The 26662-nt window shown below is 39.8% G+C and overlaps 1 protein-coding gene across 1 annotated transcript in view; it reads right to left on the reverse strand.

Annotated features, from left to right (window-relative positions):
* Positions 1-6594: 6594 nt before the first annotated feature.
* PKD2 (polycystin 2, transient receptor potential cation channel) overlaps positions 6595-26662 on the reverse strand; it is a 62856-nt gene continuing 42788 nt past the window's right edge. The window contains exons 8-15 of the mRNA XM_082726575.1: positions 25521-25702; positions 24259-24379; positions 19104-19202; positions 16592-16713; positions 16223-16340; positions 14535-14698; positions 9337-9484; positions 6595-8978 (exon numbers count right to left, since the gene is read on the reverse strand). Of these exons, the coding sequence (XP_082582701.1) occupies positions 8742-8978; positions 9337-9484; positions 14535-14698; positions 16223-16340; positions 16592-16713; positions 19104-19202; positions 24259-24379; positions 25521-25702 (1191 nt within the window). The 3' untranslated portion in view covers positions 6595-8741. The remainder of the gene's footprint in view (positions 8979-9336; positions 9485-14534; positions 14699-16222; positions 16341-16591; positions 16714-19103; positions 19203-24258; positions 24380-25520; positions 25703-26662) is intronic.

Consider the following 26662-nt stretch of genomic DNA (forward strand, 5'->3'; position numbering starts at 1 on the left):
CTGTAATTTCTTTCATTTGAATTGTTACCAAAATAATTGGAATCTTATTTATGCAGATTTATACTCAAAGTTGCTAAGATCGAGGAGGGCTTCCTTCTTTCTGTTTGAAAGGTTGGCCTTTGACCTGTTCTCCTGGTTAGCTTTGAGTATTTTCTTTTTACATTTCATTGGGGTAGGACCAAGCAGCGTGCTCTCTTCCTATAGACGAGGGGTGACAGGCTTTATCTGTGAAGGGATCCAATAAATATTTTGTAGTCTTTGTCTTTTTTTTCTTTTAAAATGACCTCTTAAAAATGTGAAAGTCGTTCTTGAAAAATGTAAAAACTATTCTTAGCTTGAGGCTATCCAATATGGGCAGTGTGAGCCAGATCGGGCCGCAGGCCAGATTTACGAAGAGCCTTGGTGTGAACAGTTGTCACTCCTGCGTCATGTGAAACCATACTTAAAAGTGTTGATGAACCAGATTTCTAAGAAATTTGCTGGTAATTTTGCTAAGATATTTTTCAAGGTATTATATTGAGACTCTGTTTCTGCGTGATAGGACAAATATATCGCTTCTTAGTACTTGGCTCTCCCTTAAGAGATCTAGCCACCAGTTGAGATCAGGCCTCACAGAGTCTGTGGGAGGGCCTGTTTTGCATGTTTAGGAATTGGGCTTTTTTTTTCCCACAGTGCATGTAAGTAGTAGTGTTATGCTCCGAGGAATTGATTCACACTGGCCATCCTCAGAAGGGGATTGATAAGCCAGAGGACTGATTCATTAATTTAAACAGTAAAATGTTATAATAGCTGTTTACTTGTGACATTCTTCTCTCAGGTGTGAAACTGAGATCAAAAGCTTCCTTGGACAGAATTAGGATTTCAGATTAATTCAAATAATGTCTACTACATTCGTAGGAATGTGTGTCAAGCTGAGCGGAATAGTTGTGAGAGCTCTTTGTCACCAAGACAATGCAGGAGACCAACTGTACCCTCCTCACTATCACATGTTGGAATAAAGATCCCAAGGAAAGAAAACCTGGAACCTCACCAAACCTGGTTCTCCTGTTTTGCTGTACCTCCTGGCCTTCTGTCTCTTGGTACATACATTTAAAAAAAAATGGTTGACTCACATATTGCAGCCTACTTTTTGTCCCCACTGAGGACTATGAACACAAGATACTTACATTCTAAGTTGAAGTAACTCTTTTTTTTAAAAGATTGATTTATTTGACAGAGAGAGAGAGAGCAAGCATAAGCAGGGAGAGCGGGAGAGGGAGAAGCAGGCTCCTGGCTGAGCAGGAAGCCTGATGCGGAACTTGATCCCAGGACCCTGGGATTGTGACCTGAGCCGAAGGAAGGCAGACGCTTAACCAACTGAGCCACCCAGGCGTCCCTAAGTTGAAGTAACCCTTGTTTCCTAGACACTGAGCTTCCACATTTCTTTGCTGTTACCTAGGATTTCCCAAGCTTGCCTGGTAAGAATCCGTGATCATCTGGGATGCTTATATGAGGAAGGAAGGCAAGGAAAGGCTATTTTTTCCCCCAGCTGTTGAGAAATCTTTGAAGATTGAGGACTGGGAGTGAGGACTGAGCCTGGGAATTCCAGGTGATTCTTTGCGATATACCAATTTAGGACTGTAACTGGGTAAGGCTGGGTAAGGTCACTTTAATTTCATTGTAATTTGATCTCAATCCAATCACTGTGAGAGCCTCATTCAAAGCCATCTATTTTGTATCCACCTATATATCGGAATCACATTTAGAACCAGGTGAGCTCATTAACATCATCTGATCTTCAAACCCTTTCTAACTGGCGGGATCGTTCTTCCCCTGGCAACCCCACATGACAGCACTGTGGGTCTCTGAAAACTGACAGCTGAAAGTGCCGTTGCTGATGGAGTGAGGGTTTGGCCTTTTTTCTTTGCCAGGCCAACAGACCCCAAGGCATCATTTCTCAGTAACAGAGGGCTTGGCAGTACAGCATTTGGAAGACTTCAAGCTGTTCCCAAGTTTTTCATTTTGCAGATGAGGAAACTTGAGTTTCAGAGGCCGTGACCTGCCAAAGGCCACATAGATGATTTTGTTGCTGAGATTTGGAACATACTGCACTGGTCCCAGGGTAGCCTGACAAATCACCTGTGGTGGGTCCCTCATGCAGATGTGCAGTAGCCAGGATGGGCACAGTGGGTCTCCGGTAGAAACCGGGGAGTTGTGCTTTATAAAAGTGTTTCAGGGCCTGTGACAACAACACGGGGCCTTTTTTTTTTTTTTTTAAAGATTTATTTATTGATTTGTCAGAGAGAGAGAGAGAGTGAGCACAGGCAGGAGCATAGGCAGACAGGCAGGTGGAGGCAGAGGGAGAAGCAGGCTCCCTGACGAGCAAGGAGCCCAATGTGGGACTCGATCCCAGGACACTGGGATCATGACCTGGGCCAAAGGCAGCCGACTGAGCCACCCATGCATCCCAACCCGGGGCCTTTTTATCTCTACAGTTACTCAGGTAGATGTCCTTCCTTCCCTCCTTGTCATGTTCCATTCACCAGGTTTGTGACTTGGATTCAGACTGACTTCACGTCATCTGTATGTAACTAACTCAGCCTCTTATCCATAAAATAGGGACCCTGTTAGTTACCTCTGTGGAGGTGTGACGGTGGAATAGGGGAATGCATGTAAAGGGCCTAGAAGCACCTGGCTCCTACGATGCCCTCAGTACACAGTAGCTATTCTTGCTACATCCCATAGGACATCAATACAGGTTGTTAGCATCATCTCAGTGCTGGTTCATGGATGATACCCTTGGTGGGGATGAGAACACCATCTTCTGGAGTATGTTCCATGCATTAAACCCAGGGTTGGCAAACCATGGCCTGCAGGCCAAATCCGGCCCACCACCTGGTTTTGTAAATAAAACTTTATTGGAACACAGTCACACACATTTGTATTTGTATTGTCTATGGCTGCTTTTGCATTATGACGGCCAAGCAGTTGTGACAGAGACTGTTATGACCCATAAAGCCTAAAATACTTACTCTCTGGCCCATTACGGAAAGTTTGCAGGCCCCTGGAGTAAACCAGGAGTTCTTGCTCCCAGCAGTGATGGTATACTGGTCCACACGCCAGTGATCTTGGGTTTTCTCAGCATCATTCCTTGGGACCATTTGCACAATTTATGCTTCCTGTCTACAGCTGTCAGCTCTACTGTAGAGGAGCTCGCAAATCCTCGGGGGGGGGGGGCGGGGGCGGACACTTCTACTTGGGAATACAGTGAGGGTTCCACCACACCTGAAACTGTCTGCCACGTACACACTTGGAGATTTGCACACTGGTGAACAGTAGGCAAAGAAAGCAGGTATCACACTGGTCATCTGTGTTGAGAGGCTAGACTTAACCGCTATCTAACAGGGCAGAGAATTCACAGAGATAACCTGGTGTTTCCATGCTCAGTGGTTTCCCTCAACAGGCAGGCAGAACCACCACAGCTTGATAAAGGATGAGGGCTTTGAACCCCCAACGAGGGTGTGATCACTGCACCAAACCCGCAGTGCAGTACAGGTGAAGTACTGGCCAAGAATGAGGAAACTCTAGGAAGTCTGGGAGAGGAGGTAAATAGTTTTGGACTTGTGAGCAGCAGCAATGGGGACCGGCAAGTTCCACTAACCCTCTTGAGTTATACGCTCTAGAGATTAGAGCGTATAATGGCCTCCCTCAAAAAAACCCAGGGTGGACTTAACATTGTCATGAGTGGATCTGAGTGGTGCCAGGAGTGGATGAGAGATGCGTTTGGTGCCCTGTGGCAGGTCTCCTCTGCACCTCCGATTTTGGCTGTGATAGCTGCGTGTGAGCTCGGATAATGCTGCCAACACCCCGCCTCAAGCCTGCACCACGGATCTCTTCACTTTTTGCTGCTGTCAGGCTTCCAAAGCTAAGAACCTGCTGGCCTGAGTGCAAGCATAGCCAGAGAGTGTGGGGAGTGTCTACCCTTCCACCAACAGGGACCAGAGCCAATGGATTAAACTCTGGCCTTAGGCTCTTCCGACATAGAACTATGGGAGGCATTCTGTAGTGCCCTCAGAGGTGGAACTGAGCTCCCGTTGCCTCCAGAGGCACCTTCCATAACACACCTGTACGTTAACTGGCATTTCCTCCTTTCCTGGCTCACTCTCCATCTCCTGCTCTAGTTGTGTAGTATCACCTCCCCGATAAACTACCAGGACTCAAGTCCTTTCTTGGCTTTTGTTTTAGGACACTAAAACACATTCCCATTAATACCAGAAACAAAATAAGCATGAATACTCTCACTGCTTCTCTCCAACACAGGACTGTCTTTACTTACAAATGAGCTGCTCTCCTCCCCAGAAAACCCAAAGAACCAATACAGAATCCATTAGAGTTAGTAAAGGAGTTCGACACGTGTGATGTATGTAAGATTAATTTACAGAACATCTGTAGTTTCTCTTCATATCAGCAATAAGCATCTAGAAAATATAATAGATTCTCATAGTACCAATAAAACTTTTAAAAATGCATAAGATCTTTAAGAAATTTTAAAAGACACTTAAAGGACACTAAGGAAGTTCCGAATAAAGAAAGAACAGTTCCTGATAGTGTTAAGATGTCAGTTCTCCCTAAAATAATCAATGAATTCAATGCAATTCTGGGGTGCCTGGGTGGCTCAGTGGGTTAAGCCTCTGCCTTCAGCTCAGATCATGATCTCAGGGTTCTGGGATGGAGCTCCGCACGGGGCTCTCTGCTCAGCAGGGAGCCTACTTCCCCCTCTCTCTGCCTTCCTCTCTGCCTACTTATGATTTCTTTGTCAAATAAATAAGTAAAATCTTAAAAAAAATAAATTCAGGGGTGCCCGGGTGGCTCAGTGGGTTAAGCCACTGTCTTCAGCTCAGGTCATGATCTCAGAGTCCTGGGATCGAGCCCCGCATCGGGCTCTCTGCTCGGCAAGCAGCCTGCTTCCTCCTCTTTCTGTGCCTGCCTCTCTGCCTGCTTGTCATCTCTCTCTGTCAAATAAATAAATAAAATCTTTAAAAATAAATAAATAAATTCAATGCAATTCCAATAAAATTCCAGTGGGAACTTTTTCTCTCTGTACACCCTCCACCTCCATAGGAACCCACCAAATCTGTCTGGGCACTTGCATGGAAAAATGAAGGTTCACAATAATAGCACAATTTTGAAAAAAAAAAGAAAAGGAAAAGATCTTATCACATACAAGCACATACTATAGAGTCCTAATAATAAAAGTTGTGCAAGAACATTCATAGATCAATTTGTAAAAGGCTAAAAAGTTAAAAAAAAAACCCACATATTTATACATGAAACAGAAAAGACATCATGAACTAACAAGGTAAAGTAACTTACTTAATAGAGAATATTGGCAAAACTGGCTCACTGTATGGAGAAAACACCTGTGGGCCTTACACAAGGTTACCTTTATACAAGGTATTAAATGTGAAAGGTAAAACTGTAAGTTTAATAAATAAAAGCTTTTCACCATACAAAGGTCTCAAAACTCCTAACACAATAAGGCAAGATAAATTGATGGATTTTTTTAAATATAAAAACCAAGGAAATATTGACAAAGTTATCAGTTGGATGAGAGATACTAGTAAGAGTCCAAAACTGGTAAGGGATTAATACTTAAACCATACAACAAGGAACTTGATTTGTTGATTGGCAAATCAACAAAAAGGCCATGACCCAGTAGAAAAATAAGCAATGAACAAAAACATAACGTGTTTCCCAGTAGATCAAAGTGTAAGATTTTAAAGTTTGAACAGGCAACTTACCAAAAGGGAAACCCAAATGTTGAACAATTATGTGAGGGAATGTATAACCTTAGGAATTAGGAATCAGAGAAATGCAAAATAAAATGAAACCTTACTTTAAAACCATGCTATTAACAAAAAGTAGGAAGCTAGATGATAGGGACGCTGGTGAGGGTATGCATAAAACTGGTTATCTCATGCACATTGTGGAATTGTAGACTGGTGCAGTCATTCCGGAGGGGAATCTGACAGTTCTGAATAAAATTAAGTATTTATAGGGGCGCCTGGGTGGCTCAGACAGTTAAATGTTCTACTCTTGATTTCGGCTCAGGTCATGATCTCAGGGTCCTGGGATCAAGCCCTGCACTGGACTCTGCGCTCAGTGCAGAGTCTGCTTGAGATTCTCTCTGCCCCTCCCGCCTGCTCACGCACTCTCTCTCTCTTTGCCAAATAAATATAATTAAAAAAAAAAAAATATTTGTAGACCTGGCATTCAACACTCCAACTCCTGTTCTATACCCATGGAGGAACTCACGAAAAGCCAATGAGGGAATTATGTTCAAAGTTTTCAAATATCAGAAATATTAGAGCCAACTCTTCACTACAGAAAAGCATTAAGTAAAATGTGGTAGCTGCACAGTAGGAAATACTACACAATTCTTAGAATAACCTCCTAGAAGCACATTCAGCAGAAGAAGTCATGTGTCAATCATAGAGTTCCTGGGATATAAAAAAACGAAGATGCCTTTTTCAAAGTCTAAGCCTTTACTAATAAGTCTCATGTGATACAAATTACCCAGATGCTTCTACTTAGGAAATAGACCACTATCACATCTGTTATTATACCAAGTCTTTATTGAGAAGTAAAGTGCTCAATATTACACATTAATGAAGTTCTCAACTGTCGAGAGACTTGCGTATGTAACATCTTAATAACACAAATACAGAGGGGAGGTTGATAGGAGAGGGATGAGAAGGGAATGCTCCATGACTAAAGAGAAAAAAATATGTAACTTACAGGTAAAAGGGATTTTGTAAAATCTTACAGGTGAAATGAGGAACAGTATAATAAGAAGTACATAAGAAGACTTTCTAGTAACCATAACTGACTTATGGCACATGGTCAATGCACATGGATACCACATAATGGCTGCACTTCAAACTGAAGTTTGTTTACATGTGACAACACGGTACACAGACATAAACACGTGCACTCAGTATCCCTGGAATGCAAACTTTAGTACCTAGTAATAAAGAACTTTGTGTAGCATATTCGAAAGAAAGCCAGGAGAAATCCTGTTAAAGAAACCCAATGTATATCACTTCTCTGGAAGCTAGCTTTAAAAGATTTGTTCGCTTATGTTTTCATTGAAGATTTGACTGACATATTCTACCCATTACATGAACAATGTGAGAATTCAAAACAAGGCACTAAAACGTGGGCCTCTCTTCTCCTGTTCTCCGAGTCGGAGTTAACTCACCAACGTTGCATTCTCTCTTGCTTGTCCCATTAGCTCACAGTCACCTCATTGAACACTTTTGAAAAATAAGATCTTTATTTTTTATTGAGAAATAGATTTCTTCTCCATTAATTTGGTGAGAGATCCTCTCTTAATGGGGGAAAAAAAACCTGCTGCAAACTCGAACTTTGGCTGATACGTTTTGTTAATGAAATTTTCAATACCAGAAAATTGATTAAACTGAGCTCCATTTAGATGAAAAATTCTAGTTCTGAGATGCAGGATCAAGAGTATTTGAGTTCTAAGGGTGCCTGGGTGGCTCAGTTGGTTAAATGTCCAACTCTCGATTTTGGCTCAGGTCATGATCTCAGGGTCAAGAGACTGAACCTTGTGTTGGGCTCTCTGCTGAGCTTGGAGCCTGCTTAAGGTTCTCTCTCTCCCTGTTGCTCTGTCCCTCCCTCTCTCTCATAAAAAAAAGAGCATTTGAGTTTTATATTCTCAAACTATCATAAAACTCAAACTTTAGTTTTATAATATTTATGTATGCATTTCAAAACTCCTTTAAATTTTTGTGTAAAATGAACATATCTGCTGAGCTAAAACCTTCCGTACATACTTAAAACATTTAGTAAGTTGGCCATCCCAGATTAGTTACAACATTAAAATCAGTTGCAAATAAGCTGGGCCACCTAGGAAGAGAATATATGGACAAACCTTCATATAAAACTAATTATTAGACTAAGTAAAACTCAGTGATTGGGCTCTTTCCAATTTTCCCACGTTATGGTTAGAGATGACATATTAACCCACAATCAGTCACTTTTGGCTTCCTGCAGTTCAGAGCAAAAATATTGTGAATAAGTCAAACAGTTATTCCCACAGACATCAGACACAGTAACAACAAAAAAAAAAATAGCACATTATTCAACATTTATCTTAACCATTCATACAAATTCTAGCATAATGACTACATATCCATTCTCTGGGTTGGAGTTCTTTTCCAGCTCATCTTTTAGAAAAGTTTACCCCAGGAAGGTAGTTGAAATAACAGGCTCCTTTCTTAAAAGAAAGTGTTATATTACGTCCATGAGCTAAGCCTGAGTGGGAAAGAATGCCCCTACTTTCCCTCCACACACTGGGCAAAAATACCAATACTGATTTCTGTGATTGGAAGTAAAACTCCGATAGGAGTTCCAACAGGTCTCCCCTCGCTTTAAAGGCTACTTCATTGTCAACTGAGAAGACTCACCCACGGGAGCAAGTAGGCATACCACTCCAAATACTTTACAAAGACTTTTTTTCTAGACTCAATATTTACACCCAGATTTCTTACATGAAGAAAAAAAATCTTCATTGATCCATGGGCAAGGTTTATCTAAAATAAATTAAAGTGCAAAAGCATTAACAGCTGGTCACAAAGACCAGCATTGCATGGTGGGCGGGGCATATAAATAGTGTACTTGTTCTGCCAACGCAACACAGCCCCTTTCTCACCAATTAGGAACACATCCTAACACACGTCCTAGACGTGGATACTGGAACTCCCATTTGCACCTGCACCTTCTAATCCTTCTGCAGACTGGGAGGAAGAAGGGCGGGAGCTTCTGGGGCGAGGTGGACCATTCGGTCCCAGGGGTGTGCCTAAACCATGACTTATCTGGGAAGCCGCATCATCCGATTCCCAGCGTTCCAGCTCTTCCCGCACCAGCCGCTCCATCTGCTCCCTGTGGACCTCACTGTCACGACCCAGTCTTTCATCCTAATAAAGGAAAAAGAGACCACCATGTTGGGTGTAGGTCGACACATATTTTTGTGCTTAGAGGCTGCCCTAGGAAAGTAAGGAGTCAAATTATCTCTCATTAAGTGACACCAGCAATTTAGAGCATACATAGCAATTCCCTGAGCTACTGGAGTAACTTTTTTGCTTCATTCTACCATTCAGGGAAGGCAGAAGCCTCAGTGCTTGCAGTATTACGTTAACAGCTCCAGATTATCATCTGATTGCCCTGATCTGCAGTTACACAGACATCTCAAAAAACGTCTCAGATTAAAGGTTACAAGATAGGATACCCTGATATTTTACTGAATCAGTGTTTCTGTGTCACATGACCACTTACCTCTGCTACCCCATCCAGCAGCCTTCCCAACACTTCCCTTCTCTTCAGTTTGGCCCGCTCCATGATCTCCAGCTTCACGATCACGGCATCTATCTTGGACACGATGCTGCCGATGGAGTGCTCCATGCGGTCCACTCGTCTCACCAGGCTGTGGGAAACCGCAGGGGAGCGGGTCAAAGCCACCCAGTTGGCTTTTCAGATGGACGTGCTGAGGTTTCTTTTCTTAAACAACATGATAATCTGAAACACATTCTAAGCAGTCTCAGACTTTAGTGATAAACTCACATATTGCTGATGGGAATGCTAACTGGCACAACTTTTCTGCAAGTCAACACTGTATTAGAAGTTTTAAAAATATATGCTTAACTTTTATTCCGATGTTCCATTTTTGGGAAAATTTCCGAAGGAACTATGTATATGTGTGATTTTTTTTGGGCTATCAGCATACTCATTAGAGTTCTGCTTATTAATAGTAGTTCACTGAAAATAGTTACATTAGGGGCACCTGGGTGCCTCTTGGTTAAGTGTCTGCTTTGGAATTAGGTCATGATCCTGGGGTCCTGGGATTGAGCCCCGCATCAGGCTCTTTGTTCACTGGGGAGTTTGCTTCTCTCTCTCCCTCTGCCCCTCCCCTCTGGTTGTGTTCTCTCTTGCTCTCTCAAATAAATAAATAAATAAATAAAATCTTTTAAAAAAAATGATCATAATTAACAGAGAATCATTCAAATATGTTCTTGTTCATCCATAAAATGGAATTCCAAGGAGACACCAGAAATTATATGGTGATGGAATATTTAATGAAATAATAATGTTCACAATATATTAAGTAAATAAAGTAGCTAGAAAACACTGCTCACTAATGATTTGAATAAAAAGTTATGTAAATGCTTTAAAAACACAGAAATAGGAGACAACTTCTGGAATGATGCCATGAGGGCTCTATAGGTACTCTCCCCAGAGAAACAACCATAGCTATTGAAAATTCTTTAAATTCTTTTTTCAAAATTCTGTAAATCTTCTTAAGAGTATACAGCAAATGAAGAAGCATTTATCTAAGAAAATCCACTGGATTTTAGTAAGAGGAGTGCGAGTCTATGACATGTCAACTACAGTCTGCTCCCTCTCTGTCTTCCCCAGTTCACTGTGACAGAAGTGTCACTCCAGTTTGGTTTGGCAATGGACACAGGGCCCCCACTCCCTTCAACTCCCAGTGGGGGGCTATGGGATCCCCCAGGGAGGGGCGGGCTGTTGCATTTCTCCTCTCCAAATCCAGGTTGCAGAGGATCTAATCTAAGGCAAGAGTGGCTGAGAGGAATGAGGTTCTCTTTTTCTACCCAACTGACAACTGTAGGGTGGAGTTTCCATGCCAGGACAGGAAAGCTGAGAAGACTGAAGGCTGCCATCCTAGCCCAGTGGCTTATTCATGAAACAGGGGTATCACTTTGGGAAGCAGTCCCTGCCCCTAGCTCTGAGGCTGTGGTACAGAGGTTTTGCCTGGGAGGAGAGTCAGGTCACAGAACACAGGGCTCCAAAGCTTCCTCCAAGAGAAATGCTTTATGTGGAACAAAGTGCTAAGCCTAAGAGTGTTCCTCCAAATGGAGATTGTTAAGACGAGGTTGGTCACCCCATGAGATAAAAAGGCAAATTGTTTACCAGCTAGTTTACCAGAAAGAACCAGGGAAAGAGACAGCTAAGAAGACTGCTAAAGACTGGCTTCAGTAACTACCCCTGCAAAGGGGCCTGGATTGAACTGGGTCAGAGTGTGGAACAGCTTATATCCTGAGGCATTACTGAAAACAGACCAACCAGCCAACAGTTAGTGGAAGCTAAGAGTTGGAAGTAATATCAACAGAGGTGGAAAGCTTCACAGAGAGATCGGGAACGACAATGAGAGGAGCCCTGCTAAAAGCACTGTCTTTTCAAGACGTGTCTGGTCACGTGGTCACGAATGTGCCCTCTGAGAAGCAACATCAGAAGTTTCACAGTGTGGGGTGGGGGGTACAGACTTCATTAAAAAACAAGCATGCAAACAGCAAATACAATAAGCCTGGGGGTAGGGGAGGAAAGAAAATTAGTATTCTAAACTGCTATAATATATATTTAATATCTCCAGTTTTCAATTAAAAAAAAAGGCATGCAAAAAAAAAAAACAACAGAAAAAATGTGACCCATACATATACATAAGAAAAATGAGGCAATAGAAACTGCCTATAAGGGGGCCCAGATAGATTTAGTAGACAAAGAGCTCAAAGTAGCTATTATAAATATATTCAAAGAACTAAAGGAAATCAGGCTTAAAAACATAGATAGTATGATGTCATTGGCTCATCAAATAGAGAATATCAACAAAGAGATGCAGATTATTTCAAGGAAACTAAGAGAAATTCTCGAGTTGAAAAGTACAATAAATGAAATGAAAAAGTCACTAAAGGTTGGGTTTCAACGGCAGATTTGAGCTGGCAGAAGAAAGAATCAGCACTTCAAGACAGATGGACAGAAACTATGTAATCTGAAGAGCAGAGAGAAAAAAGAGTGAAGAAAGACGTGGGACAGCAGTACATACATAGGATAGAACTCCCAGAAGGAAAGGAGAGAAAGCAGCAAAAAAATATTTGAGGACTCGGGACGCCCAGGTGGCTCTGTTGGTTAAGCGGCTGCCTTTGGCTCAGGTCATGATCCCAGCATCCTGGGATCGAGTCCCACATCGGGTTCCTTGCTCGGTGGGGAGCCTGCTTCTCCCTCTGCCTCTGCTGCCACTCTGCCTGACTGTGCTCACTCTCTCTGGCAAATAAATAAATAAAATCTTAAAAAAAAAATTGAGGATATAATAGTTGAAAACTTCCTAAATTTGATAAAAATATTATATATTCCAGCAGCTTAATGAACTTTAATCAGGATAACTGCAAAGAGATCCACATCCAGACAGATCATGGTCAAAATACTGAAAGACAAAGACAGACAAAATCTTAAAAGCAGCAAGGAAAAGTGACCCATCACATACAAGGGAACCTCAGTAAAATTAAGTTTTAGTCTCATCAGAAATAGTGGAGACAAGAAGAAAAGGAAGGGGAAATAAAATTATCCCTAGATAAAGAAAAACTGAGAGAATTCAAGCTGGTGGGCCTGCTTTGTTTTTTATTTTTAAAGATTTTAAAGAGAGCGAGAGAGCACAGAAGTTGTGGGGAGGGGCAGAAGGGAAGGGAGAAGCAGACTCCCTTCTGAGCTAGGAGCCCAACACAGGGCTTGATCTGAGAACACTGAGATCATGATCTGAGCCAAAGGCAGAAGCCTAACGGACTAAGTCGCCCAGGTGCCTCAGCAGGCCTGCTTTAGAAGAGATACTAAAGGAAGTTCTTCAGGCTGAAAGCAAGTGATCCAGATAATAATTAGAATCCCCATGAAAACCCAAAGAGCACGGGAACATGTTACTGTGTAACTGTAGAAGACAATATAGATGCATACTCCTTTTCCTTTTATTTCTCATTCACTGATTTCAAAAGGACTATGCAAGACAATATGTACACAATTGTATTGTTGGGCCTATAACACATAGAAATGGAATAAAATATTTGACAATACCAGAACGAAGGAGGTGGGTAAGATCAAAGTTGTACTGTAATACGAAATGACACCAGATGGTAACTTGAATCCACAGAAACAAATGAGGAGAACCAGAAATGTAAGTACGAAAAAGAATATGCTGAACTCTATAAATATATACTTTCTCTTCTTGTCTCAGCTCTTTTAAGGGACATAAATTTATATGAAGTGGTAATTCTAAAAATGTGATACTGGATTTCTAACATATATAGATGAATATGTATAATAATGGCATATAAAGGGGAGGAGTTAACAGAGTTAAATAGGAATTATATTTCTATATCTCCTCAGATTAAGTTAATATAAATCTGAGGTAGATTCTGATAAATTGATTTGTGTAGGTTAAGTCCTAGAGCAACCACTAAAAACATAACTGAAAAATGTAATGAAAAAAAAAACTATTAAAGGAATTAAAATGTTACATTAGAAAATATCCACTTTATGAAAAGAAAGCAATAAAGGAGAAAAAGAGAAACAAAAAAGACATAAGGCCTATAGAAAATGAAAAATAAAATGGTAGATGTAAGTCCAGCCGTATCAATGATAACATTAAATGTAAATGAAGTAAACATTCTAATCAAAAGGCAAAGACTATCAGACTGGATAAAAAGACCAGATCCAACTAAATGCTGTCTACAGGTGACACACTTGAGATTCAAAGATACAAACAGGTTGGAAATGAAAGAATGGAAAAAAATACATCATGCAAAAAGCAGCAATAAGAAAGCTGGAGTTGCTATAATAATATCAGACAAGAATGACTTTAAAACAACAAAATGACCAACAAAAACAACAAAATATCTTACTAGAGATAAAGTAGGACATTTTATAATGAAAAGAGGGTCAATCTATTAGGAAGAGGTACCAATTGTAAACATATATACACCTAGCAGCAGAGTTCCAAAAAACACAGAGCTAAAGCTTACAGAAAAGAAAGAAGAGGCAAGTTAATAATGATAGTTGGAGATTTTTTTTTTAAAAGATTTTATTTATTCATTTGACAGAGAGAGCACAAGCAAGGGGAGCTGCATGCAGAGGGAGAGGGAGAAGTAGGTTCCCTGCTGAGCAAGGAGCCTGACGCAGGTCTCCATCCCAGGACCCTGGGATCATGATCTGAGCCAAAGGCAGACACTTTAATGATTAAGCCACTCAGGAGCCCCAATATAGTTGGAGACATTAATAACCCACTTCCAAAAGTAGATAGAACAAACGGGTGGAACAAAAGGAAATAGGAGATTTGAGTAACACTATAAACCACTAGACCTAAAATACACCTATAGAACACTCCACTTAACAAGAGCAGAACACACAGTCTTCTCAGAAGCACATGGAACATCCTTTAGGATATATCATGGGCCACGGCAATAAAAACATATAAAAAAAAAACAACCCACATGTAAATAGAGATACAAACATCAAAATGTTAACTGGCATTTTGGTTTAGTGGGATTAGGAGAGATTTTAATGTTTTCTTTATTTGCTGATTTTCCTATAAGGAATTTCTTTAGTATGGAAAGGATCAAACTGAGAGGTAAGAGAAGCTGCTTGGTCTCCTTTGAACTTGTCAGCCCCAATTCTGCCAATTCCTTAATACTTACACTTGAAACTCTTCATAAGAAACCCCACTGGAAATGCTTCCCCTCCTTCTGGAGCTATGTCCACTGTCTTCATCATCATCCTCCTCAGAGTCATCCAGGCTTCGTGGGAAACTTCGGCTGCTCATGGGACGTGGTAAAGAGCTATGATCCAGATCCAGGTCCTCCTGAAGAACAAGGGGTCACTGAGTGAGGAGCGAGAACAGCGAGTCCCACAGAGCTTCACTGTGGGCTCAAGCAAATGGCAAATGGGCATGTACCATTTAGCACCAGACTGTGATTGCCACTCTTCTAAATTTCATGGACTGGCCAATTTTCAAAACAGATCTTTAATGACCAGCATGGAACTGCTAACTTGTTTGGACAAGAAAGAATATTAAAAAATAAAACAACAACAAAAGTAAATGAAGAAATGTATTATCCCCTTTTCATAAAAGAGAAAACACATTTAATAGCTACAAAGTAGGGAGGATATAATCTTAAATAAAAATTTTAACTAAATACAGCCTAGTGAAAGATGATTTTATTCACTGTCCTGTTCACATTTCACTATACCTGGTAAAGTTTCCCACCTACTGACACTATTCTGTGGAGCAGTTTGGAAACTGCTGTTCAATACTATCTCCTTATAGAAAAGGGACTTTTGCATAGAATATTATTCACCTATATTCTCTGTACCTCAATTACCATGGATGTTTTTGGTTTGTTTAGCCATTTTTTTTTTTTTTTTTTTTTTTTTTTTTTTTTTTTTTTAAAGATTTTATTTATTTATTTGACAGAGAGAAATCACAAGTAGATGGAGAGGCAGGCAGAGAGAGAGACAGAGGGAAGCGGGCTCCCTGCTGAGCAGAGAGCCCGATGCGGGACTCGATCCCAGGACCCTGAGATCACGACCTGAGCAGTGGCTTAACCCACTGAGCCACCCAGGCGCCCCTACCATTTTTTTTTTTTTTAGGATATTATTTATTTGACAGAGAAAGATCACAGGTAGGCAGAGAGGGAGGCAGAGAGAGGGGGAAGCAGGCTCCCCGCTGAGCAGAGAGCCCGATGGGGGCTTGATCTCAGGACCCTGAGATCATGACCAGAGCTGAAGGCAGAGGCTTAACCCACCAAGCCACCCAGGTGCCCCTGTTTAGCCACTTATTTTTAAAGTTAATGTTAAAAGCTTTTAATTATCCTTTCTGATTATGAAAGATCATTTCATGATAAGCACTCAGATGGAAGGCAGCTGCTAGTTTTATTTTAAGTGTTAATTTATAGAGCAACTAACTTTATATCTCCTGAGCAATCTTGTTTTCCTCACTCTCATGGACACTGTGAAGTATGTAACTCCTAGGTTTCCCTTTTCAAGCTGATGACCAGAAAGCTTATTAGGGCCGAAAATGTAGCTCAGTCTTTAACAAGCATATATGTATTTAAATTTTTAGCTTCATAGTCTAGTTTTAATTTCAGTTTTGTTTCACCTCATTTTTTTCATTTTGATTTTTTGCATTTATGCCAATCTAATCTAGTTTTACATATTATTACGTTATATATCCTTTTTGGAATATGCCGGGTACTACTACATAAACTGAGACAGAAAGACAGAGAAAGAGGCAGAGAGACAGAGAGACTCTCGGTAACCCGCCACATAGCATGGTGTCTGGAACACGGTGGGGGCTGAATCAAACCCGGCTCTAAACGAGACCCACCCTCTCTCTTTCCAAGTCGTCTCTCATCTGCTGATGTTCGTGTTCGGTCAGTTCTTGATCTCCATCTTGGTCATACTTTGTGAATATTGCCTCGATCTCTGCATCAGTATGGCCCTTCCTGAAATTATTGAGAGGTTACAGATGAAATCATTCATGTACATGGTCCAATGCAAGCACAGAGACATGATGCAGAACAAAAGGGAAACTGCTGAATCAAGGCCAGCCCTCCTCTGAGGATACGTTCCAGAAAGACACCTCCCTTTGAAAAAAAGAACATTTCTCTGAGTACTCAGACCAGATAAATCTGTGTCACCAAGAACTTATGTTTATATAGGAATTTCCCAGGGCCTCAAAATGTGTGATTCTCACCCTTTGAGATCTTGTCGAAGTTCATCAAAGTTTAACTTGCCTCCCCCTTGCCTCAGACTCTCAGAAATGTCATCCACAGTATTTTTTTTCAGTTTGAGTTTGACCAAGGCTTTATGGCAGCCCTGTTGAAAAGAAACGACTGGGTTTAGTTTATTCTCTTTTTTTGCATGTGCTTTCCCACTCATTTACACTAGTAACCACTAGTGTAGATCTTGCTTTGCACGGACATGCAGGACTGTCAAAATGATCACACAAGGCGAAACTGCAAGTGATGTTAATAATCAACAGGAAAACTTGTGACTGCTCTGTGACCTTTGAAACATCTTACCGGGGCACCTGGCTGGCTCAGTCAGGAGAGCATGCGACTCTTGATCTCGAGGTCATGAGTCTAAGCCCCACGTTGGGCGTAGAGATTACTTAAATAAATAAACTTTAAAAAAAACCAAAACCTTTTATTCAAAGCATTAAAAACTCCCTTGGCATTCGTTATAAATTTATAGGGAGATTAAAAAAAACATAAAATGAATATTTATTTAGTACACTGAAATTTAAAACACTAGAAACATTAAAAAATAAAATGTCTTATTTCTTTGTAACAATTTTACCCAGAGTAGTTTGAATAGTGCTTCCCTTCTTCCCGTGTCACAGGATATGCAGGAAGCCTCTTTTCTATCTTGAGGAGCTCTGATAATCCCTTCTTAATATGGATCAGCTCCGAACATTTTATCCTTTGCCCTTTTAATGTTGTAAAATATCTCCAGAGTTCCTTGTATGTGACGCTGTTTGCCAGCGTCACTTCCTTGGAGACGCTTCGTCGGAACTTTCCAACACAACCACTACCCTCATTCACATTGATAAATTTGCCTTTACTAGGTTATTAGACTCCATATCATTTTTTCTACAGATATTCAAGATTTTGAAGGGTAGCAGTGTCAGCATTCCCACAGCTCCCTATTCTAGAACTCTCTTACATTTGTTTTGAACTTCACTTTCCGTGTTACCAGTCTTGGTTTCTTTGCTCTGCTTTCCTCTTTGCTGGCCCATTCTCCCTTTGAGATGTTTTTGTAAAACATCACATGGGGGTGCTCACAGGGAGAGAGAGAGAAAGAAGCAACACAAGTACATGTTTTATGCCTGCACTGAAAGGCAGGTGCTCCTTGACCTAGCCTAGACTTTGTAAGAAGGGATGTTATTGCTCACTGATTATGATACACATCTGTTATTTATGTAACGATTTGTAGACTGAAGAGCTAGCCGTGAAGTTTATGTTATGCCAGTACAGTTAATATACTGTGATAACTGAAATGTTCTGTGGAAATTGGAAGTTTGCACTTTATAGTATTATTCACAGTCAAGATACTGTGACAACTGAAATGGGGAACTGTGTGGAGAGGCTGGCCATATTTAACATGAAATAATTGAAACCTGTGCATCTCAGAACCAAAGTGCAAAGTAAGGACTGCTTGTATACACCTTGGACATTTGCTAAGATGTCATAAACTGTTTTTGAAAAAATCTGGATAACCCAAATTTTAGGTCCCATCCAAGTGTTGTTTTGTTTTTTTTTGTGTGATCTGAAAAGATTTTCATAGTATTTATTTATTTGTTTAGTGTGTGTTATTTCTTTTTAAATTGAATTTTGTTTTTTCCAGTGTCCCAAAATTTACTGTTGAAACAAGGGGTTTTGTTTAAGAACTGGAAGTTCTCTGTTTCAACGTGATTCACAGACAGCACAGTCTTAGGATCTGAACCAACAGAAAAAGATCACACAGTCCAGGAGCCACTGGTCTCTTAGCAAAATGATGTTAGGGAACAAGCTGTGTGCTTTAGATGTAGTTATTTGTTGTTGCTTAAGTTTTATACTTTAAACCAAATAAAGAAATCACATTGAGAAGAACAAAGCTACCCAACTTTCCTGTCCTGCCCTTCCATTTACTTAACAACTTCCTGAGAAGGTGCGTAAGTGAAAGTTCTCAGGCCCTTACTCTGTGGCCTTTTTCCTTTGATTATTTTAAAACTTCCCTGGAAGGTCAAGGATAAAGGGTGAATGACAAAATATTCTCTTCTAAAACTGTTTTTTTCTTCTTTTTGAAAACTGTATGTGAGAAAGAGAAAGTAGAAATGTCTTTAGGTTCTTCCCTTCCAGTTGATTCTGAACTCTGGATCTGCACATGATAGCCTACCAGAGGTGTCCTCAAAACAATAAAGCTAAAACCAGCAGCTCAGCTCTCAAGAGTCAAAAGAGATTGTTGAGATTTTTAATTCTAGGGCAAGAGACTGTTGAGAATTTAATTCTAGGTCAATAAAAGATTCCCAGAATTTAAGTCCAAGCTAGCAGCATACCCATCTCTAGCTCCAAGACAGAGAACATTTAAATTATTGATGACATGTAGCAATCTACTCTTCACTTGAAACCCTTACAATGGATCAACTTTGATGTGGAAATCTGGCTGAAACAATGCTCATTTTATGTAGAAAATAAAGCAGTTGTGAGAATTAGGGCTTGTCATACCTTTCTGATAAGATCTGAGAGTTCCATTTCAGCTTTCTGCTGGGCCAAATCAGATTTAACTTCAGAGTAAGTATCATTGATGATAGCCAAAAACATATTCTGTTTGTAAATCAAAGGAAAGTTGAGATTAAAGAAAAAACTAAATATACTTTCTAAACATCAATCCGAAATTTGACATATGCATTTTTGTTTTTTAACAATCTGATTTCTTAAGAAGACATAAATTAATAGTTTTGCTACTATATACTTGGGGAAAATTATTTTTTTCACTAAGTCATGCCAAAGGAAAATGCAATGTATATTCTTATTTACAAACCATATATTGTGATATATTTTACAAAAAGAGACAAGAATGAAATACAACAAAATACTGATGTATTTACCTATGGATGATGGTATTATTTTATTATTTTTGCTTGTCTATGTTATCTACACTTTTTTCACCTGACAGAAATTAATAGAAATGGAGAACTCTACATAGCTCTTCAAATTTCAACAGTCAATACAGACAAGGGGAATTCTATGCTTCTTCCAAATACTGTTATATTTTATTATTTGAGATTTACAGAGTGCATTTTGAAGAGTTAAAAAGATCTCTGCAAATGGGAATACAGTAAGCTTCATAGAAGATAGTCAAGAGAAGCTTAGTGAAAAATACAGACTTTGGAGTCAAACACGCTTGGGTTTCAGTATTAGCCCTGCCAAGACTATATTGTTTAAATGTTCCAATCTTTAAAACTCATTTGTTCTTACATTAATAAAATGGGAGAAACAACAGTTCCTCCACTACAGATCTGTTGTAAGAATTAATGAAATAATCTATGTCAAGTGCTTAGGACAAGGCCTCACACGTGATAAGTGCTACATAATTTATAGTTGTTATTATTCAATAATGGTTAGTTCATTTTTCCTAAGTTTCCCCTCCCCAAGATAATGGTTTATATTTCCAACACCTGTTTCCCACAGTTTTTTTGTTTTTTTTTTTTGAAACACCACACCCAACCGATCAGTTCCTTCTTTAATACATTCTTTCTTTACTCCTCTTTCTGGTATACTGATATGGTTTGTGACTATAGTTATTTATTTATTTTTTTTTAAAGATTTTTATTTATTTGAGAGACAGACAGAGAGAGAAAGCATGAGTGAGGAGGAGAGGGATGAGCAGAACCTGCCTGACACAAGGCTCCATCCTAGGACCCTGGGATCAGGACCTAAGCCAAAGGCAGACACTTAACTGATTGAGCCACCCAGGTGCCCCCAGAGTTATGTATTTGACTAGGTCTGTTGTCTCCACAAGTTTGTGGAATCTCCCTGAGGGCAGGGCTGGTCTCTTACTTTCCTTACCACCGCACCCCCAGTACCTAGCACCCTCCCTGGAATACAGTGGAGTGGCTCAGTAAATACTTATTAAATGGGGAATGAATGAAAGAGAGCTCTATTATTTTAGTGTGCTACTAAATTGCTACAAATAAAGGAGGAATACTATTTAAGATCCTGTAGCAAAAATGAGAATAAAATATAAAATGCACGAAAGTTCCTGGCTTAATGCTCAATTCCAAAGGCAGTCAGAGTAATATCTCCCACATTTTTCCTCCCAACCCAGGCAATTAGTGTTCTCTTTTTAAGTTTCCAAATGGCTGGTAGCTAACACCTGTAAATATCTTAGTTATAGGATTAAAGTGTGGATTCTCTGAAGAGATTTAAAAAAATTAAACGTGGCTGAGAAAGGCTATTGAGGATGTGGGTAGAGAAGCTCCCCCTCCTTTCCATTCTGTCTCAGAAGGTTTGCTTGATATGTAATCAGAAGGCCTTCCCTAGTGATGACGGACTTTTGCTTCCATTGGACCAGCTCACATCACAGTGGCTTCTTTCAAAGCCAGGGCAAGGCCACCTGGGTAGCTCAGTCAATTAAGCATCTGAGACTCTTAATTTTGGCTCAGGTCATGATCTTAAGAGTGATTGGGCTCTGTGTGGAGCCTGCTTGGAATTCTCTCTCCCTCTGCCCCTCCCCCAACTCATTTGCATTCTTTCTCTCTCTCTCTCTCCCTCTATATATATATAAATAAATAAAATCATGAAATAAATAAGTAAATAAGTAAATAAATAAATAAAATAATAAAAAAATAGAGTCTGGGCAATAAACTAACACCTTGCAGTCATCTCAGACAAATGGCCAACTCTGCACTTGGCTTGTCATTTCTTTAAAGAAAAATGTGAATTGACAGTAGCATCTTCCTCTCTCTCTGTGGGGTGCAGGGAGACCATTTCCTTTTTTGCAATAGCACGAAAAATTACTTTAGTATAAAGACAGAAGCTAAAAGCTTCTTTTCATGTTCTATTGATGGATTTGATGAAATGACCAGTTTCAGGGCAGAAAACAACCTTCAGACAAGTCCACATCTGACCATTTTGAATTGCTACAGGTCCGTCTCTCATGCAGCAGACAGACACACAAAGAAAACTTAGGCGACCTGCAGTTAACTAGAGGGTCTATGGTGGAGCTCTCAGTTCCTGGTTTTTGTTTTCTTAGTAGAGATTCAGGGATTCAGGAGTTCCAGAATCGAAAGTGCTACCAGTGTTAGAACTGAAAAAGGCTAACTGTTCCCTCTATGTTTCCCTTAACATATGACCAGAAAAAGAAACTAGAGAGGTTTCACTTTAAAACTAATGCTATGGGGGCACCTGGGTAGCTCAGTCAGTTGAGCATCTGACTCTGGGTTTCAGCTCAGGTCATGATCTCAGGGTCATGAGACGGAGCCCTGCGTCGGACTCTGCGATCGGCAAGGAGTCTGCTTGAGAGTCTCTCTCTCGCCCTCTGCCTCTCCCCTTGCTCATGTTCTCTCCCCTCTCTAAAATAAATAAATAAATCCTTTAAAAAAAACTCAATAAAACTAATGATACATACATATAAGATACAAATGGACTTATTTGATATTCCTGACTCTTTCCATCCTACTAAAGTAGTTCTGATACTCAGTCTATAAATAGTGCTTAACCATATACAAAACCACTAAATTCTTGGAACAACTTTGGGGATAGTACACTGAATTACTGAACTTTACACAAAGCATCTTATAAAATCTATTGAAAATGGAGACAATTTCGTTGTTTTCTTACAATGATGACTGATGTAAGGAAAGACTTAAGTATTTTTTTAAAAGATTTTATTTATTTATTTGACAGAGATCACAAGTAGGCAGAGAGGCAGGCAAAGAGAGAGGGGGAAGCAGGCTCCCCGCAGAGCAGAGAGCCCCATGTGGGGCTCCATCCCAGGACTCTGGGATCATGACTGGAGCCGAAGGCAGAGGTTTTAACCCACTGAGCTACCCAGGCGCCCCAGGAAAGTCTTAAGTATTAGTGTTTAGATGAAAAATACCCACTGCCTAGATTAAGCTAACTTACTTGAATAATTTCTTGGTAATTTTTTGGTAGACAAATGAATGTGTAAATGTTAAGATGAAGAACAAAATGCCTCCTAAAAACTCTTAATTAACTTAGGGTCAAAGTGTTAAAAATGTTAATTTGCACAAAATCAAGAGAATGAAAAATTATTTTTGAAAGTAACTTTTTTTTTTTAAGATTTTATTTATTTATTTGACAGAGAGAAATCACAAGTAGATGGAGAGGGAGGCAGAGAGAGAGAGAGAGGGAAGCAGGCTCCCTGCTCCCTGCTCCCGATCCCAGGACCCTGAGACCATGACCCGAGCCGAAGGCAGCAGCTTAAACCACTGAGCCACCCAGGCGCCCCTGAAAGTAACTTTTAAAGCAATTTCTACTCATTGTTAGATTTAGTTTTATTTTGTATTTTCTAATTTTTAAAGATTTTTATTTATTTATTTAGAGAAAGAGCAAGAGCTGGGGGTGGGTGGGAGAGAGAGAATCTCAAGTATGCACTGAGTGTGGAGCCTGACACAGGGCTCAATCTTACAATCCTGAGATCATGACCTGAGCTAAAATCAAAGAGTCAGTTGTTTAACCAACTGAACCACCGAAGTGTCCCTACATTTAGCTTTAAATTTAAAATCTGAATGTTCTTTGCAGGCAGTCTCTAGATGTGTTAATATTTTTTTTTTTTTAAGATTTTATTTATTTATTTGACAGGCAGAGAGGCAGGCAGAGAGAGAGGAAGGGAAGTAAGCTCCCTGCTGAGCAGAGAGCCTGATGCAGGGCTCAATCCCAGGACCTGAGATCATGACCTGAGCCGAAGGCAGAGGCTTTAACCCACTGAGCCACCCAGGCACCCTATTTTTTTTAAAAAAGATTTTATTTATTTACCTGACAGAGAGATCACAAGTAGGCAGAACAGCAATCAGAGAGAGAGGGGGAAGAGGCTCCCTGCTGAGCAGAGAGCCCGATGCAGTGCTCCATTCCAGGACCCTGAGATCATGACCTGAGCCAAAGGCAGAGGCTTAACCCACTTAGGCACCCAGGGGCCCCAGGATGTGCTAAATATTATTAAGTTAAAACAAAAATATCTTAACCTTTACAAGCAATAATTCACTCAAATATTACTCTTGACATCCTGGATCTAGCTTGCTTTGTCAGTTCCTTTTTTCTTTTTAGAAAAGAGGAAAAAGATGAATGAAAGTCATGCTAGCAAGTGATCACGAAAGTGCTGACATCTGTGTTTTAAAAAAGCAGGGGCCCCTGGGTGGCTTAGCCGGTTAAAGCCTCTGCCTTCAGCTCGGGTCATGACCCCAGGGTCCTGGGATTGAGCCCCACATCAGGCTTTCTGCTCATCGGGGAACCTGTTTCCCCCTCTCCCTCTGCCTGCCTCTCTGCACTTGTCATCTGTCAAATAAATAGAAATCTTAAAAAAAAAAAAGCACATACACGTGTAAGCATTCTACTTTTTCGGCAAAGCACTATTTTAAGTGACTTTATAAATTTGCATGTAATCTTATTTTTTTTTACACTGAACAGACACTTATATGTAGATGAATGAAAGACCATGGAAAAGGTATTTGGTGACGACTTAAACCTGAATCAATGGGAAGTAAAATAAAAAAATGTCTTCTGGTATCTACAGTTATTCCTGGGTCTTTTAAAAAAAATGATAAGGACCCTAGAGAGTGACAGAAAAAGGAAGATGGTGATTTTACAGTGGTGATTTATGAAGTTAAAATCACCTCATTATAAACAAAAGTGTACATACCAAAAGAATGAAGAACATAAAGAACACAAATGTAGTGAAATAAATTGGTCCCAAAACTCGATTAGCTTCCTCAATCTCTGCGAAGTTGATATCACCCAAAATGATACGGAATTGAGTGAAACTATAAAAACAAAACAAAACAAAACACCACAATACAAAAACAAAGAATGGCCAGCATTGACGTAACTTTCCTTAAAGATGATCTCACACTTTTGGACCTTTTATATATAGATAGATATATATGTATAGATATATATGTATAGATAGCTGCCAAATAATAGAAAATTGTCAATCCCTTTGGAAAACTCCTGCTACTTATATGACCAATTGAAGCCTCTGGAATAAAAATAATATGCTTTCATGCTAAATATGTTATTTCCATTTAATTAAAAGGAAAATAATAATATTATTATTAGGTGACACAAAGCAATCAGCTATAAGAACTTAACACATAATCTGGCTAAAACATGGTAACTCTAAACTTCACAACAGTTACCCTGGTTCTGAATTTAATACCTCTTTAAAAGAAGACTTGAAGGACAACCAAAATTGTGTGCATTCAAAGATCCAATATCCCCACATGTACTCAAAGTGGTACTGAGTGGCCATGGGTTGCCAATTCTGGGTCTTAATCAGCAAAATCATTTCCATTCCTGACATCCATCAAACAGTGACATTAATTAGCTGTCCTCCAGTACAAAGCCCTATTAACTTCTATTACCATAATCCTCTTCTTTCCTAACTAACTCCTTTCTAAATGGTATGTAAATCTAATAATGTTATTTATTTATTTAGTTTTCATATCATATTTGAGAACTCTGGATGACTGAAAATTCCTGTACCGATTTGAATTGCTCTTAGAATATTAGAAATACTATTTTTTTCTTAGAAAAAAATCTCCAAATTTAAAACATATGGCAACCACATTGAGTAAGAATGAAAATATAGGCAAATGTCTCTTAAAAGCTGCCATCTGCACTCGGTGCTGAGAAGCCCTCCGTCTTTGTAACAGTACTGGTTCACCATTGCTGTTCTACTATGTCTTATTACTTTAGAGCTGCTCTCTGAAGCTTTTTGGCATTATGCACTGCCATCTCTGCATGGGTGGGCCATTGCTTCCGGGAAAGATAATAAATTCTTATTTTTAAATAACTATTTTAAAATACTTGTTGATTAAATAGCACCCATGAAGATTTCTTTAAACTTCAGAACACAGTAACATCTCTGATTAAATTTTTCTTTTTAATTTCATATATACTTACATACACTCTTGGAAAGTACTGAAGTCATCAACCTGAGTTCCAAAGACGAGGTAGGCCAACTGAGCATATGCTAAGAAAATAATGAAGAACATAATTGCAAAGCCAAAGAGGTCTTTGGCACACCGAGACATGGTTGTGGAGAGCTGACTCATTGTCCTGTTAAAGTTGATGAATTTGAAGAGCTGTAACAGAGAGAAGGTATCAATAGATGAATAGGTAAACAAAATGTGGTAGATATGCACAATGGAATGTTATCCACCCCTACCAAGGAATGAAATTTTGATATAGGCCACAACATGAATGAACCCTGAAAACACTATGCTAAGTGAAATAAGCCAGACACACACAAAAAACCCAACTATTGTATGACTACACTAACACGGAGTAGCTAGAATACGGAAATTCATAGAGACAGACGAGGTGACCAGGGCCTGGGGTGAGGGGGGAATTTGGAATTAGTGTTCACTGGATACAGAGTTCAGTTGGGATGATGAAAAAGTTCTGGAAATGCATATGGTGATGGTTGGACAACACTGTGAATGTAATTAATGCCACTGACGTGATCAGTTTTATGTTATGTTATTTTACAACAATATTTTTGGATGAGAGAGTGCTTTTTTGACTTGCTTCCCCTGCCCCCCCCCAAACCCAGCAGTTTCTATTTATTCGTTCAAAAAGTATTTGTTGAGTGCCTACCATGTGCCAGGCACTGTTCTTAGAGCTGGGAACAGCAGAGGACAGAACAAAGGCCTGCCCTGATGTTGCTAACATTTGACATGATGGTGGCAAGTAGAAACAGGTTCAAATAATAATTAAGAGGACTGGGGAATCCTCCCCTAAGAAAGATTAAAATTAAAGACGAAAAAAAACCTCAAAAAGAAAGTTAGTAAAGAAAAACAAAAACCTCCTCCAGGAAATACTTACTGCATGTTATTAACTATCATTCATTGTTTAGTGACTATGTGCCAGACATTATGGGAAGGGCTATGTATACTGACTCAAATCTTTGCAATGACATTGAAATACTGGTATCCTGTCTCTAGGAGGCAGCAAGGACTCAGAGCTAGCAGTAGAACCCAGCTCTGTTCGATGCCAAAGCCACAGTGAACATTTCTTTCTTTCTTTCTTTTTTTTTTTTTAAA

This window comes from Mustela nivalis (genome assembly GCF_964662115.1).
Source record: "Mustela nivalis genome assembly, chromosome: 4".
Classification (NCBI taxonomy): Eukaryota; Metazoa; Chordata; class Mammalia; order Carnivora; family Mustelidae; genus Mustela; species Mustela nivalis.